At 40.6% G+C, this 16,487-nt stretch overlaps 1 protein-coding gene across 3 annotated transcripts in view; it reads right to left on the bottom strand.

Moving 5' to 3' along the window:
- PIGL (phosphatidylinositol glycan anchor biosynthesis class L) overlaps positions 1-16,487 on the bottom strand; it is a 65,412-nt gene that overhangs the window by 43,973 nt on the left and 4,952 nt on the right. The window contains exon 2 of one of the 3 annotated variants that reach the window (XM_036296365.1): positions 5,253-5,352. The exons of the other annotated variants lie outside the window; for them this stretch is intronic. Coding sequence (XP_036152258.1) covers positions 5,253-5,352 — 100 coding nt within the window. The remainder of the gene's footprint in view (positions 1-5,252; positions 5,353-16,487) is intronic. 3 annotated transcript variants of the gene reach the window in all.

Below are 16,487 nucleotides of genomic sequence, written 5' to 3'. Positions count from 1 at the left end.
ATCTGCCAGAAGGAGGCCCATGAGAAGACCATCCTATCTAATAAAAGAGAAACATGGTAATTGGCGTACGACCGCTACCCTTCCCATTGGCTAATCAGCGAGATATGCAAATTAACTGCCAGCCAAGATGGCAGCCGGCAGCCAGGCAGCTGGAAACTAACATGAGGCTTGCTTGCTTCAGTGATGGAGGAAACCAACATTCCCCGCCTGCTTTGCCGGCCTGAGCTTGCATTGCAGTTTAAGAAACATTGTAACAAATATAGAAGCTAAACAAAACCCCAGAAACCTGCTTTCAGCGAGGCCGGGATCTCAGAGCTGGAGTTATACATTGTTTCGATTATAGAACTGAAACAAACCAGATACCTTCTTTCAGCAGCAGAAGCCTCAGAGCTGGAGCCAGAGCTAAAGCTGGCCCAGAATAAAAAAGAAAAAAAGAAAAAAAGGAGCAGTTGGGAGCTTCAGTCAGCCTGAAAACAGCCCTCAGCCCCTCACCCAGACTGGCCAGGCACCCCAGTGGGGATCCCCATCCTGAAGGGAGTGTGACCAGCTGTAAACAGCCATCAGCCCCTCACCCAGGCTGGCCAGGCACCCCAGTGGGGACCCCCACCCTGATCCAGGACACCCTTCAGGGCAAACCAGCCAGCCCCACCCATGCACCAGGCCTCTATCCTATATAGTAAAAGGGTAATATGCCTCCCGGCACCGGGATCAGCGTGACAGGGGCAGCGCCCAAACCCCCTGCTCGCCCTGCGGCTCTGTGTGTGACAGGGGGTGGGGCCACAACCTCCCTATCCACCCTGCTCTGTTTGTGACAGGGGAAGGCGCCCCAACCCCCTGATCACCCCTGCTCTGTGCCTGATAGGGGGGAGCTCCCCAACCCCTGATCGCCCTGCGGCTCTGTGTGTGACAGGGTGCGGCGCCCCCACCCCCCCACCCCCCCACGGGCCCTGCTCTGTGTGTGACGGGGTAGAGCCATAACCTCCCCATCGGCCCTGCCACGAGTGTGAGAGTGGCGGCGTCCCAACCACCTGATCAGCCCTGCTCTGTGGGTGATAGAGGGTGGCACTCCAACCCCTCCCCCCACGGGCCCTGCTCTGTGTGTGACAGGGTGCGGTGCCCCAACCCCCCCCCCCCCATGGGCCCTGCTCTGTGTGTGATGGGGTAGAGCCATAACGTCCCCATTGGCCCTGCCCTGAGTGTGACAGTGGCGGCGCCCCAACCCCCTGATCGGCCCTGCTCTGTGGGTGATAGAGGGCGGCACCCCAACCCCCTGATCCGCCCTGCCCTGAGTGTGAAAGGGGGCGGTGCCCCAACTCCCCTATCAGCCCTACTCTGTGAGTGACAGGGGGGAGCTCCTCAACCCCCTGATTGGCCCTGCTCTGTGCATGACAGGGGGGAGCTCCCCAACCCCCTGATTGACCCTGCTCTGTGTGTGACAGGGTACGGAGCCCCAACCCCCCGATGGGCCCTGCTCTGTGTGTGACAGGGGGCAGCGCCCCAACCCCGATTGGCCCTGCTCTGTGCATGACAGGGTACGGAGCCCCAACCCCCCTGATGGGCCCTGCTCTGTGCGTGACAGGGGGTGGCGCCGCAACCTCCCCATCGACCTTGCCTTGAGTGTGACGGGGCGGTGCCCCAACCCCCCAATCGGCCATACTCTGAGCATGACTGAGGGTGGCATCACAACCTCCCAATCTGCCCTGCTCTGTGCATGACAGGGGAAGGCGCCCCAACTCCCCAATCGGCCCTGCTCTGAGCCCGACCAGGGGCTGCACCTAGGGATTGGGCCTGCCCTCTGCCACCCGGGAGCAGGCCTAAGCCAGCAGGGCGTTATCTCCTGAGGGGTCCCAGACTGCGAGAGGGCACAGGCCAGGCTAAGGGACCCCCCACTTCCCCCCTCCCTGAGTGCACAAATTTTTGTGCACCGGGCCTCTAGTAGTGTCTATAAAAAGGCTTAAGAGCAATATTATTTTTTCAAGGAACTCTATTCTGTTTTGAATTTACCAAATCAAGTATCAAAATATACACAGATTTATTGGGATAAATTATTAATTATTAATCTCCATTAGATTTATTTCTAACTTAGCATTGACTTGTATGGATAGAAACTGAGTAGAGAGAGAATGTTTTATTAGGGGTAGTCTTAAAAAATGTATATATGTATTTTTTAAAGTCATAAAGGTTTCCTTAAAAAAGCAAACTGTACAGAAATCTCTGAAATTAAATAAAATGAAAGCATTCCTCTTTCAAACTCCAATTAAGTAGAAGCTACTTTAAGGTATGTATCCTTTTAGAAATTATCTATGTATACAAAAATATGTGGGTGCTTTTTGTTTTCTTTTGCTTTGAAATATAAATAATAATTTAAAATAATTTAAATAATTATTAAATAATTATTTAAATAATTATTTAAAAATAAATAATTCTATGGATTTATATTAAGAAGCACAAACCCAACAAATGAGCACTAAATCCACAGGTTGCATTTTCTAATCACATACAATTCCCAAATGCTTCAGTTACCGTCTCTAACTGCCCTCCTAGCCTGGCTTTCAGCATCACAGTGGAACAGCCTTCCACAAACCAGCTGTGGTGACTGCCAGGCCAGCACCTACTATTCAGCTCCTGCATCTTGAACTGCTCTGCTCTTTCTTCAACATCTATTACAGTGCCTTTGACTATGTATTATTAACAATATGCATTTCAATATCATATGACTCATTAAGTTAACAGAACCCATAGATATTATGGAACTGGGTAGAATTACTGAAAGTATCCATTTAGGTGTCTAATGACTGAAATTACGCCTTCTTTTTTTGAGAACTGAATTTTCCCCCTCTTTAAGAAATTAGATAAGGGGTTTACTTGGTAGGCTCCTCTTGCTAAATATCTCCTAGAAATCCAGCAATGAAGTTCAGAACAATGGAGGGAAACTGACCATGCACAATGTCATTAAATGCATTCAGATAATACATTGGTCTTCAAGTGCAGTAACAAAGTGGTGGCTTACTTTCCTGCAGAAAGCCAGGAATCAATCCCGTCTTCCTTTCTGTTTTTGAATTCTAGCACTGCCATTTACTAAACCTCTGGGGGTCTCTTTAAAAAAAATTTTTTTTAAATATACTTTTATTGATTTCAGAGAGGAAGGGAGAGGGAGAGAGAGAGAGAAACATCAATGATGAGAGAGAATCATTGATTGGCGCCTCCTGCACACCCCACACTGGGGATTGAGCCTGCAACCTGGGCATGTGCCCTGATTGGGAATTAAACCTTGACCTCTTGGCTCATAGGTCAACGCTCAACCACTGAGCCATGCTGGCCAGGCAAGGATTCTCTTTTTTAAAAAAAGTATGTTTTTATTGATTTTAGAGAGAGAGGAAGGGAGATGGCGATAGAAACATCGATCGGCTGCCTTCTGCACGCCCCGTACTGGAGATCGTGCCTGCTACCCTGATCAGGAATTGAATAGGTGACCTCTTGGTGCACAGGACAATGCTCAACCAACTGCGCCACATTGGCAAGGCCTCAGAGGATTCTCTCAATGTCTATGAGCTTCAGTTTCTTTGAGTGAAACAAAAAAGGATAATAAAACCTTTCTTGCACAATAGTGGAAGAATTACATGAGATGGCCTTTGTCAGGCATGGAGTGGGCATAAAATATAGTGGTTGAAGCAGAGGCTCTGGAGCCAAACTGCTTCAATTCAAACGCCAGCTCTATACCACCTATGCTGGATGACAACGGGCAAATTACTCAATCTCTCACTATTCCTCAGTTTCTTATCTATAACATCAGACAAGTAATTGTATTTCTTTAAGCATTAAGATCATGTATTTAGTATGGTTTTGGGTACTGACAATGATGATTTAATACATATTTACTGTCATTATTATGAGTATAGGCCCTCCATAAAACGTTCCTTTCTCTTCTTACCCTTCATTCTTCTCTCTGACTCATCTAAATCACCTGAAATAAAATTCTAAAGCTCTGCCTTTTCTGGATTATGAAGTTAGAGACTGAAAGACTAAAGGTTGCATGTTGCTAGGAACTGACTGCATCCTCCCCAAATCCATCTGTTGAAGCATTAACCCCCAATGTGACTGTATTTGGTGATAGGGTCTTTAGGAAGTAATTCAGGTTAAGTGAGGTCATAATGGTAGAACCCTAATCCTATAGGACTGGTGGCCTAAGAAGAGAAAGGGAAATTTCTCTCCTCTCTCTCCCTCCATGTGAGCATACGGTGAGAGGACGGCCGCCTGCAAGCTAAGAAGCAAATCCTCTCCAGAGCCCACCCATGGGGCCGTGATCTGGGAGTTTCAGCCTCCAGAACTCTGAGATCACACATGGCTGTTGTTGGAGCCACCCTACTGGAACTTTCCTATGGTCGCCTGAGCAGACCAAGGTACATGGTTTCTTTTCATCTTCAAACTGGCTTCTTGACAAATTTATTCTTAACAAGTTTACTACACCTCTACAGTAGCATTTCAACAAGTATGCTACTTGTTGAAGCTGCATGATCTTCAGGATGCAGAAAACATGTAAAAAATGATGACATGACAAGAGTAGGGAACTTTATAACCGAGCTGAGATGTTTGGTTTGACTACAGTTCTCACAACTCAGATCTAATCCTCAAAAAACATCTTGCATTGCTGAGCCAACCGCACAGGCAGAAGTCTGTGTGCAAATGGGGTGCCTGAGCAGAGAAGCCCATTAATATTATCATTAACAGTGAGAAAATAAATCACAACATATAACCACAGTGTAAAAGGGAAGTATGTCATCTTTGAAAATAAGAGAGCAATGATTTATTTCACAAACTGACTCAAAACCATGTATCTCCCAAGGGTTACTGAGGAAGAAGTTTAGGAACAGAGACTAGGCAACTTCCCCACACGCACAGTTAATAACCTGATGAAGCTGGGGTTTTAGTCCCGGCAGTCTGGCCCCAGATTTGTGCTTTCAAAAGCATTACAAAATCCACGGGCATTGACAGAGAAGAAGTTCCCCCACAATGATCCCAACAGTTTACCCTGAGCCAAGTAAAACTGAGAATAAATCGAAACTTTCCCTTATCTCTTTGTAGGGCACTGATGTGAACAGGAGCTCCCTCCTCGCTCAATCTAACACAGTGAGGAAGTGAGCATCACTTCCCAACAGCGTTTAACATGATAAAGAATATATTTCATAAGCAGCAGCTAATATAGTGAAACATTAGATGTGTTGTCAATCAAATCTTTAATACAGATGAATTACCTGCTGTCAATAATCATTACATTGGTGGGTGGAATCCCCAAAACATCACAGCTCTGCAAAAGTTCTTTCTTACGAATCTCCCCTTGATTGTAGTAATTCCCTGAAGATGACAAATACACAGTGGAAGATTTAACAGAGACTTATGGTTTCACTCATTCTTACCTCATCTTGTTCCTCATAGGAGTTACCTGAAAAATTTGTGGTTATGATAAAAAGCTGAAGAAAATACATTAAGATTATAACCAGACACTCCTGGGAGAAGACCAGCAGCACAATCTTTAGAATCACCATTTAGTTCTTCCCCAATCTCTGCATCTATCTCTCTGTAGGTTGCCTATCTGCCTGTCTGTCTGCACGCCAGTTTCATACCATAGGCAGCACTGTATATCTCAAGACAGCAATGGGTTCGGAGTTAAGCAGATTAAGGATTAACCCTTCTATAACCACTCAAGAACAAGTGAGATCCTGAGCACACTATTAGTTGGAGCCCTTTTAAATGAATAGTCCTTAAATATCTGTTAAACATTTATTTAAAGAAGAGACTCCTGAGTATTACAGGAAAAGATGCAGCCTCATTCAGGAAAATATCCCCCTTTGAAACAACCAGCTATGCCAGCATGCCCTTCTGAGACCCCGGCGACATCCGCATCCCAAATAGCTTACGCATTCTTTATTTTCCCAACACATATACTATGCTTCCTAAGAACAGTCCTGGCAAGTGCAACTCCTCTGTATCCTCACGAATAATATACAGTGAAATGTTGGTATCACTACACGGCCCTCACCTAGCTATGCAGCCTTGAATCAATCTCGGCAGAGAGAACTGCACGTGTGATTTGTGCTAGTTCCTCAACCTTCTTGAGCCAGTTTCTCCACATTCGTTTCTCACTTCAAGGTTTTCCTGACGGTTACACGAGATAATACACATTCACCCAGTTGGGTGCTCAGTGTTAATTTCTCTTTCCTTGACTTCTTTACCTTCCCACTCCTCCTCTTCCTGAACTACAATTCATCTTCATCGTCCAGATCAAATGGTCTTCCCCCCAGGATGCCTGGTCCTGTTTTCCCCGGCAGATAATTATTTCCAGTATTCTGCTCTTAAGTAGGAACTTTTCTCCATGATCGAGTTATTAATTCCTAAATGTCACTTGACCTAAAAAGTCAGGGTCTCATTCAACTTTGCATAACCCTGGTGCCCAGCGCACTGCAGGTTCTTGGGGGGCACTGAACAGAGAGGTTCTGCTTCGTGCTCCTGGGAACTCGGAGAACTCCATGGAAACCTTCACCTTTGGCAGGGATCACTCAAGTGCTAGTTTTCAGCTGCTTAAACCCAGATAGGAGCCAGTCATTACATTGTATCGAATAAGGGGACTAACCGAAAAAGTCTCCAGATAATAGCATAATGTAGTTCTTATCACAATTTTCTGTTAACACTTTTTAAATGTATTCATCATGCCTCTGTTTCTATTTTGTTTTTTAGTTGCCTTACCATTTTTTAAAGACAGAAACTAGTCAGTTTTGTGATGGTCATTACTATTTTAAGTTTCTCCCAAATCTGTACGCATACCCTCTCCCATTAAAAAAAACATTTTTTTTTTATTGATTTAGGAGAGGGAGATGGAGAAATAGAAACAGCAATGATGAGAGAGAATCATTGATTGGCTGCATTCTGCATGTCCCCTAATGGGAATTGAACGTGACCTCCTGGTTCACAGATTGATGCTCAACCACTGAGCCACACTGGTGGTTCCCCTTTTGTCTTAAGGTTATTTGATCTGTTGTGAAAGAGTCTAATGTATACTAGTGATGTGATCCTGACGTTCAGAGGCTCTGATTATAGTTGTGAGAAACTGATGAAGTAATGTGTTTATGGAGCCAGTTTTATTGCTTGGTGTTTAAGAAATTTAAAACAGGGTAGTGAGTTGAAGTTAGAGATCGCTAAATATTTTCACTAAGTTTGGTGAACATGTGGGCACTTCAACAGATTAAATGTTTGAGATTCTTCATCAACTCTTAATTGAAACACTCTAATACAGCATCCAAGTAGGGTGGCTGCATCCCAGGAGGCACAAGATAAACTACTGGGGTAGAGAAAAAGCTTTAGAATTTCTTCTCTTAAGTTGTTTACCTTGTTGAGTTTTTATTTTTAAAAATGTCAACTTAAAAAAAAATAAACATGTTTTTTATTGATTTTAGAAAGATAGGAAGGGAGAGGGATAAAAAGATAGAAACATCCATCGGCTACCTCCTGCACGCCCCCTATTGGAGATCAATCTCTAATCCTAGGCAAGTGCCCTGACTTGGTATGGAACCGGTGACCTCTTGGTTAATGAGTTGATGCTCAAACACTAAGCCACATGAGCCAGGCCAAATATCAACTTTTGTTAATGTTTTATAATGTACACATTAGTTCGGTGGTCCATGTAATTATTATAATTATAAATATACGTTACACATAATTGAAGTATAGATACATATTGGAAAATATTACCAAAAAATGTTTGAAGATCATTATTCTAGAAAACGAAAATAAATGGGATTAACATAGATTTATTTACCAGTATATAGAACTACATTTTGTGTGTGTGTGTGTGTGTGTGTGTGTGTAAGCTTATGAATAATTGCATGCTTAGTGAAGTCTTCTGTTTTGTGAAAACTAATAACTAGCAAGCAAGCTGACATTTAAAACAAAAAGACACTTTGTAAAGACCCACATTTATATACCACATGTATAAAGGTAGACATTTTATTTTACTTTAAATATTTTAAATTTATTCTAAATAGGTAAAAGAATTATGTGGTTAAAAATCAAAAGGAATAGTAAAAAAGTAAAGTCCCCTGTCCCACTCCTTTAGTTACCCTGATCCCTACCTTGCAAGTTTTAATTTATTAGAGGGAGAAGAGGATTGAGAATCAAAGCATTGTGGTCCCAATTCCTGGCCTTCTACTAATCTCATGAATCTGAAGAAATTTGTAAAGTTCCCAGTTTCAGGAATGCCAGCAAGGTTTTTCCTTGAACATAATGACCAAGACACTTTTAAAATACATTTGGAAGAAAATAAGGTCAACATATTCTCAACTCTGAAATGAGGGAGTTTAGATGCTGATACAGTTAGGGTCTGCCCAGAAAAACAGAAATTATATCAAATATTTACATCAGTTTAAGAAGTTAATTAAAAGAATTTGATACATAACTGATGGAGGATTTGAGGGTCAAACAGGGAACAGTGAAGTGACCCAAAGATTAGCCACAGCAAGAAGTGACTACCAACCCTCGGTGGGAGAGAGAAAAGGAGGCAGTGTCACTGGAGCACAAAGGCCTGGGTTCCCCAAAGGAGCTGAAACTGGAAGAGCTTAGACCCTCTTCCTTTAGAATATACCACAGAACCCAGTTGGAGAAATCATGATTTAAAAACGAAACTAGAATAAAAAAGGGGGCAAATTACCGGAATAGACATTTCTCCAAAGATGAACAGATGGCCAATAAGCATGTGAAAAGATGCTCAATATCATTAGTCATCAGGGAAATGCAAGCAGAACCACAATGAGATATCTTTTTATACCCACTAGGACAGTTTAGTATAAAAAAAGCCACACAAAATAAACAAATGTTAAATTATAAGTGTAGGTGAGGATGTGGAGAAATTAGAACCCTCACGCACTGCTCATGGGAACATAAAATAGTACAACTGCTGGGAAAGAGCCGGTGACTCCTCAAAAATTTTAAAAGAGAAGTATCATACAAATCAGCAATTCTACTCCTAAGTATATACACAAAAGAACTGTAAACAGGGATTCAAACAGATCTTGTATACCCATGTTCATAGCAGCATTATTCACAACAGCTGAAAAATGGAAACAATCCAAGTGCCCATAAGTAGATGAATGGATAAGCAAATGTGGTGTATACATATAATGGGGTATTATTCAGTCTTAAAAAGGAATAAAATTCTGCCCTGGCCGGTGTTACTCGATGGTTAGAGCATCGGCCTGTGCACTGAAGGGTCATGGGTTCAATTCCTGGTCAAGGGTACATACCTGAGTTGCAGGTTTGATCCCTGGCCTTAATTAGGGTGTGTGCAGGAGGCAACCAATCCATGTGTCTTTCTCACATTGATGTCTCTCTCTCCTCTGTCTCTCTCCTCCTACCTCCTTCCTTTCCACTCTCTCTGAAAAGCAATAGGAAAAATATCCTTGGGTGAGGATTAATAACACTAACAAAAAGGAATAAAGTTCTGATATATTCTTCAAACTTTGAAAACATGCTAATTAAAATACATGGGATATAAGAGGACAATTATTCTATGATTCCACTAATATGAAGTATTTAGAATAGTCAATTTCATAGATACAGAAAATAGAATAGTGGTTGCCAGGGGTTGGGGAGAGGAAGGAATGAGAGTTATTAGTAGGTGGAATTCTGTTTGGGATGATGAAAACGTTCTGAAAATAGACAGTGGAGATGATTATACAATATTGTGAGTGTACTTAATGCCACTCTTTGAATTGAATACTTAAATATGACTAAGATGGTAAATTTTGTTATGTATATTTTACCAAAATAAAAATATTTTAAAAATTAGATTTGCATTGAATAAAAAATATTTCAATTATGAGTTATCACTGTAAAACAAAGTTATGCCTTTAAAATTGGCAAAATAATTTTTTAAAAGCTCATTAAAAAAATACTGAGCATATTATGCAGCCAAGATTAAGAAACACTGCCACATGCTATTATCAACCAATATACCTATATTTGTAAGTATGTGTTTTTTCATTGTTCCCAAAAGGAGTACATTAATATTTACCATTAGTGATGGAAATGTGACTTTTCGTTAGGTACTCTGATCTATGACCATGGATAGTCATTAACAAGGCCAACCATATTGGAAACTGTGTTTTTCTGAATATGACAGGCATATTTGTACCAGATGGAATGAGACGTATGCACTGCATAAAAACAGTGTTCAGCTCACTGCAATGAGCAGTTATAACAAGTATTTCCAATACTAAGCTCTTCAAAATTCACTACATTTTGTTGATTATTCCCATTCTATACTCCTATCAGGTTAGTCCTATTACATTCCCTTTCTTTCTTTTATTATTTTTTAAAATCCTCACCCGAGGATATTTTTCCACTGATTTTTTAGAGTAGAAGAGAGAGGGGAAGACAGAGAGAAACATCAATGTGAGAGAAACGCATCGATTGGTTGCCTCCTGCACAAGCCCTGACCATGGCCCGGCTGGGGAGGAAGGAGCCTGCAACCAAGATATGTGCCCTTTACCAGAATCGAACCGGGAATCCTTCAGTCTGCAGGCTGACACTCTATCTACTGAGCCAAACCGGCTCCTTTCTTTCTTTTAAAAAAATGTTTTTATTGATTTTAGAGAGGGGGAGAGAGGGGGAAAGAAACACTGATGAGAGAGAACTATCGATCGGCTGCCTCCTGCACGCCCCCTACTGGGGATTGAGCCCACAACCCGGGTATGTGTCCTGACAGGGAATGGAACAGGTGACCTCATGATGCACAGGACATGGCACCCAGCCAATTGAGCCACACTGGCCAGGGCTGCATTTTTTTTTTTTCCACGCTTGTTTCTTTCCCTTTTTCACTGTTCACAGACAACCTTTGTCACTGTAGAATTTTCTTTGGTCTCTGACATGATCTCTTCCCTGTTCATTAACATTTCTTTTATGGCTTCTCATAGTTTAAGCAAGTCCTTTATATTTGCACTTAAAAGTCTTAACTCATTGAGTAAATAAAAACTTTGGAAAGAGTGTAACATTCTTCAATTAAGTAAATAAATACGCAGCAGGACATAAATATTTTTAGGAACACATACAGTATATTAGATTCAAAATAGGGGATGTATATAAGATTACCTGACATATAAATCCTAAGCTGAATTATAAGAAAGCTAAGTAAATATATACTTAGAAATATATAATCTCTCTATATAAAAGCCTAATATGCAAATTGTCCCCCCAGGAGTTCAACCAGGAGTTCGTTTGATCGTTATGATGTGCGCTGACCACCAAGGGGTGGTGCAGAACCAAGGAAGGCCCCAGCCGGCAGCCAGCAGCCTGCAGCGGGGGAAGGAAGGCTCCAGCAGGCAACCAGAAGGCCCCGATTGGCCCTGATCGCCAGCCAGGCTTAGGGACCCTATTGGTGCATGAATCTCGCACACCAGGCCTCTAGTATTCTTATGAACAGTTAACCTACCATCAAAATCAACATTTATGAATAGGCATTGTTTTCATTGATCCCTATGCATTCTTTGGTTGGCATTATCATATAGAAATCCTATTAATCTAAACCTTAGAGAAAAGTGCCCAAGTATTTATATATATGTATATTTACAAAATAGGACCACAGATATGTAACCTTTGAGTCATGTTGTGAAGTTTTATAGCTCCCTTAAACATAATTTAGATTTTTAAATATTACTAATTTATTCCATTCTTTCTTGGGGAGGGGGTTAATCCTCACCCGTGGATATTTTTTCCATTGATTTTTAGAGAAAGTGGAAGGACGGGGCGGGGGGGGGGAAGATGAGAGAGAGATAAACATTGATGTGAGAGAGACATCAACTGGTTGCCTCCTACATGCTCCCAGGTACTTGTCCTTGATCGGAAATCAAACCCAATATACCCTTTGGTCCACAGGCTAATGCTCTAACCACTGAGGAAAACTGGCCAGGAGTAATTTATTCCATTCTTAATAGAATATAGTCAGTACTGAAGATGTTGTATTTTTTTTTTTGTTTTTAGAAATCTCAAAAATTTGGCGTCAGAAAGAAAAGAGACAGATGAGACTAATAATTCTGAGGCTAGATCTAAATATCTCTCAATAAGGAATACTTTGAAGAATTATTTATGATTAAAAATCATTATTAAAAATATCCTGATAAGTTGTTTTAGGAAATATGATGAATCAATCAGATGCCTGGAGAAACCCTCTTAATATAGGACACCTAAACATGTGAAATACAAGGCAAACCTGTAACAGAAAGTATAGCTGAATTAGCAGGAAGGCAACGGCTATCTTTGAGGTTTTCAACATAGGGAAGCACAAACCAGATAAGTAGGGTGGAGCTGAAGCTGGAGTATCTGCCTATGCCCGGTGGCCTAAAATCAGGGCAGGAGATAAAGTGTGGGCACAAATACGGAGAACTCCACACAAAGACAGGACCTTCAAAAGGCAATACCACAGTGGGTGAACCAGATAACCTCCATGGAAATGTGAAGCCACATCTCTGTCTCAGACTTGGTTCTAGGGAGATGCCACCTCCGAAGGACTGTTAACCGTACACTCGCCTTTACTTGGTGTGGCACACTGTATTATCCAGAAGTAGCTACAGCAGTATTTCTAGTCCCACATGCACCTCTAGAACCTTGTTGCTCCCTATGAAGAGCTGAAGTCTATTTCTCTCCTTGAACCTGGATGTGACTTGTGACTGCCTCGACAAGCAGAATTCAATGAAGTGATACGGCGTGATTTCCAAGGCTAGGCCATAAAAGTGATGTGGCTGCCTCTCCGGATACTAGCCCAGAAACAGCCACTGGACTGTGACGAAGCCCAAGCTACGTGGATTTAGTATATGTGGACTCTATGTAGATGTTCTGGCCAATATCTCTAGCTAAGTCAGGTGATTCTAGTCCCCAGCCTTTGGATCCTCCAGCTTTGGATACGAAACATGCCGAGGCAGAGACAACTGTACTCTGAAACCATGAGAGATAAAGTTTATTACTATTTAAGCCACTAGTTTCGAGATAATTTGTTTTTTTTTTTTTTTAAAATATATTTTATTGATTTTTTACAGAGAGGAAGGGAGAGAGATAGAGAGTTAGAAACATCGATGGGAGAGAAACATCGATCAGCTGCCTCCTGCACATCTCCCACTGGGGATGTGCCCGCAACCCAGGTACATGCCCTTGACCCCTCAGTCCGCAAGCCGACGCTCTATCCACTGAGCCAAACCGGTTTCGGCGAGATAATTTGTTATACAGCATCAGACAACTAATGCGCTTGTGTTTGGACCCTGAATTTATACCTCTATGGACTGAAAAAAAATCTCCATCATTTAAAAATTTTAGTGTAGTGTCCTTTGCTGCCTGGCTGAAGCAAACATAATTCATCAAAATATCATCACAAGTATGTTTTCAAGGAATATGTACTTACAATAAAAAAAAATCACAAAATACACATGGAAACAAGTCACTCAGAATGAGTTACTCGAAGAGCAGAATCAGACACACAGATCGCAGAAATTAGAATTATTAGAGCAGATATGTGCTTAATATATTTAAAGAATTTGCACAATGAACGCCTAGACATGAGAAATAGATTAAAGAACAAAATTATGAATCATCTCAATACTACATATGTAAGACCTTTATTACAAAACTATTAACAGACACAAAAAAAGACACATTGTAGAAAGCCAGTAAAAATGAAGGGACATACTATAAAATCAGATGGAAAGACTTTATATTGGAAAAAGTCAATTTTCTCTATAATGATCAATAGTCAGTGAGATTCCAATGAAAATGCCAACAAGGTTTTTCCTTCAATGTGACCAAACTAACTCTAAAATATACGCAGAGGAAAAAAGGCAAAAAACAGCAAATACACGCTGAAGAACAACAAATCGGAGGGCTGGCTATACCAGATAATACTGCCGTAAAATCTACAGTAATTAAGACGCATGATATTGGCATAGTGAGTCCAAACTGAGTAAAGGACTAGTATGTAGATTGGAAATACATGAAAATTTGTTATATGAGAGTTGGCAGTGCATCTGGAGGTGAAAGGATGAGCTAAATTTGTTCCCGATTCCAGTCGTGGCCTCCAAACCATTCTCCAATTGCCACCAGAATGAGCTTCCCAAAACACAGAACTGGTTGTTTTAACTCTCCAACCAAATGTATTCATAACACCCGACTATCTACTATAGCTTTCTCCTACCTGTATAGTAACAGGTTACATAAATGGAGAGAAATGCTAGACTAAATAAAGTTAAATAGGATTTTTTACAGCAAGATTTCTCAAAGATGTTAATATTCTAACAAGGAATTTGAACCTCTGAATGGGGGACAGCACATCTGGCTAAATTTAACCAAACTAGTCAGGCCAAACCATTTTTTAAGAAATAGCAACTTGATAAATTAGTGTTTCTGGAATCATACACTGGAAATCAAAAGTTATTTTATCTGACATAGTATACAAGGCAATGCGAAAGGCAGATGGATTACTTTTATGCTGAACAGTTTACGACAAGGAAGAGCCACGGGGTCCTGGCTCCTCTACATTCTAGCTGGTCACTTTGGTCAAGTTACTTTAACTTTTTCATAATTCAATTTCCCTATCTGTAAAATGGGAATAACACATTCTGGATGTTTACTAGTATAATGTTTTTTTAATATAATAAGTCCTGTCATAGGATTGCTGAAATTAAATAACCCACTAATAACAAAATACTGTATTTTTTCCTGCTTCTCCCTACCCTTGAAAACTGGAGATATAGTTAGAATGAATTATTCATACAAGTCCAAGACTTACTGATGACTTTACTATTGCCTATAATGACTTGCCCCATTTTCTATATACCCTGTCCTATTCTTAAAGACCAGCTCAAAAGAAAGCCTCTTTGGAGAAGTTTCTTTAATCCAACCCCCTGAAAAGAGAATCCATGCTTTCCTTCATTTTGTGTCCACCGTACTTTATCACACACCCTTACAGTTTTCATTATATGGTATCACAAATTATTAACTTTCCTTTTTTTTCAGGTTAGAGTAAGTCAGTAGTTTAATATACCAATTTAATGTTTAATACACCATTTTTGAATGAACTGGGAATTTTGAAAGTAATTTTAAAAATTAAAAGAGAAAACAATCTAAATAGCAAGTTGAATTCAGAGGAAGAAATAAAACAACAATAAGGATACTGGGTGTTTAATATGTGCTAAGGGCACACTTTTTTTATTTGAAACAATTTTGATTTTTGGTCCCAACCTATTGAAAAATAAGGAGAAATTTATAAAAGAAACCAATACATTGACCTGGCTGGGGTTTCCCAATGGTTAGAGTGTCAGCCCAGCAACAAAGTGTCTTGGGTTTGATTCTCAGTCAAGGGCAAGTACATGGGTTATAGGTTTGATCCCCAGCCAGGTAGGGGCAGGCGCAGGAGATAACCCATCTACTAGTATGTGTCTCTCTCACATCACTGTTTCTCTCTCTCATTCCCTCAGTTCTACTCTTTCTAAAAATCAATGGAAAAAATATCTTTGGGTGAGGATTAACAACAACAATAAAGAATCCAATGCACCTATAATACTTTGTTAATAAAACCCAGACTTCTTTTCCAGATCTTGAAACAAATCAGCTTATAATTTGACTTCTATAGTTATCATTGTAGTATAAAAGATAAATAAAGTGAAAAGCAAAAGTAAAACCAACAAAAGGCCTTTAACTACATTTATTTGCAATTGATATCCATATCAGCACAAATTGAGAAGTGCTTAGACCCAAATTCTCAAGAATGATGAAAAATAGTTTACTTTTAGCAAATAAATATTAATCAAATAAAGAAATATTATTTAAAAATACTATTCAATGCTAGAGAGGGTACTATATATATTAAAACAGAGATTCTCATGATATGATACTGTATATAGAGAACCCTAAAAATACCAGCAAAAAACCATTAGAACTTATAAATGAATTCAGTAAAGTAGCAGGATATAAAACAAATATCCAGGAAGAGTTGCATTAAAAAAAAATATATTAAATAAAATATTGGTTTCAGAGAGAGGAAGAGAAAGAGAGAGAGAGAGAGAGAGAGAGAGAGAGAGAGAGAGAGAGAGAGAGAGAGAGAGAGAGAGAAACACCAATGATGAGAGAGAATCATTGATCGGTTGCCTCCTGCACAGCTCCCACCAGGGATTGAGCTCACAACCTGGACATGTGACCTGACCAGGAATCCAACCCTGACCTCCTGGTTCATGAGTTGACACTCAACCACTGAACCACCCGGCCGGGCTCAGTTGCATTTTTATACACCAATACTGAACTATCAGTAAGGGAAACTAAGAAAACAATCCCGTCAACAATTGCTTCAAAAATAAAATAAAATACCTAGGAATAAATTTAACCAAGGATGTAAAAGACCTGTACTTAGAAAATCATAAGACACTGAAGAAAGACAATGAAGAAAATACAAATAAGTGGAAGCA

This window comes from Myotis myotis, unplaced genomic scaffold, assembly GCF_014108235.1.
Source record: "Myotis myotis isolate mMyoMyo1 unplaced genomic scaffold, mMyoMyo1.p scaffold_m19_p_29, whole genome shotgun sequence".
In the NCBI taxonomy this organism is placed as follows: Eukaryota; Metazoa; Chordata; class Mammalia; order Chiroptera; family Vespertilionidae; genus Myotis; species Myotis myotis.
Note: the sequence above shows the minus strand (reverse complement) of the source record. Positions and strands in the feature narration are given on the sequence as shown.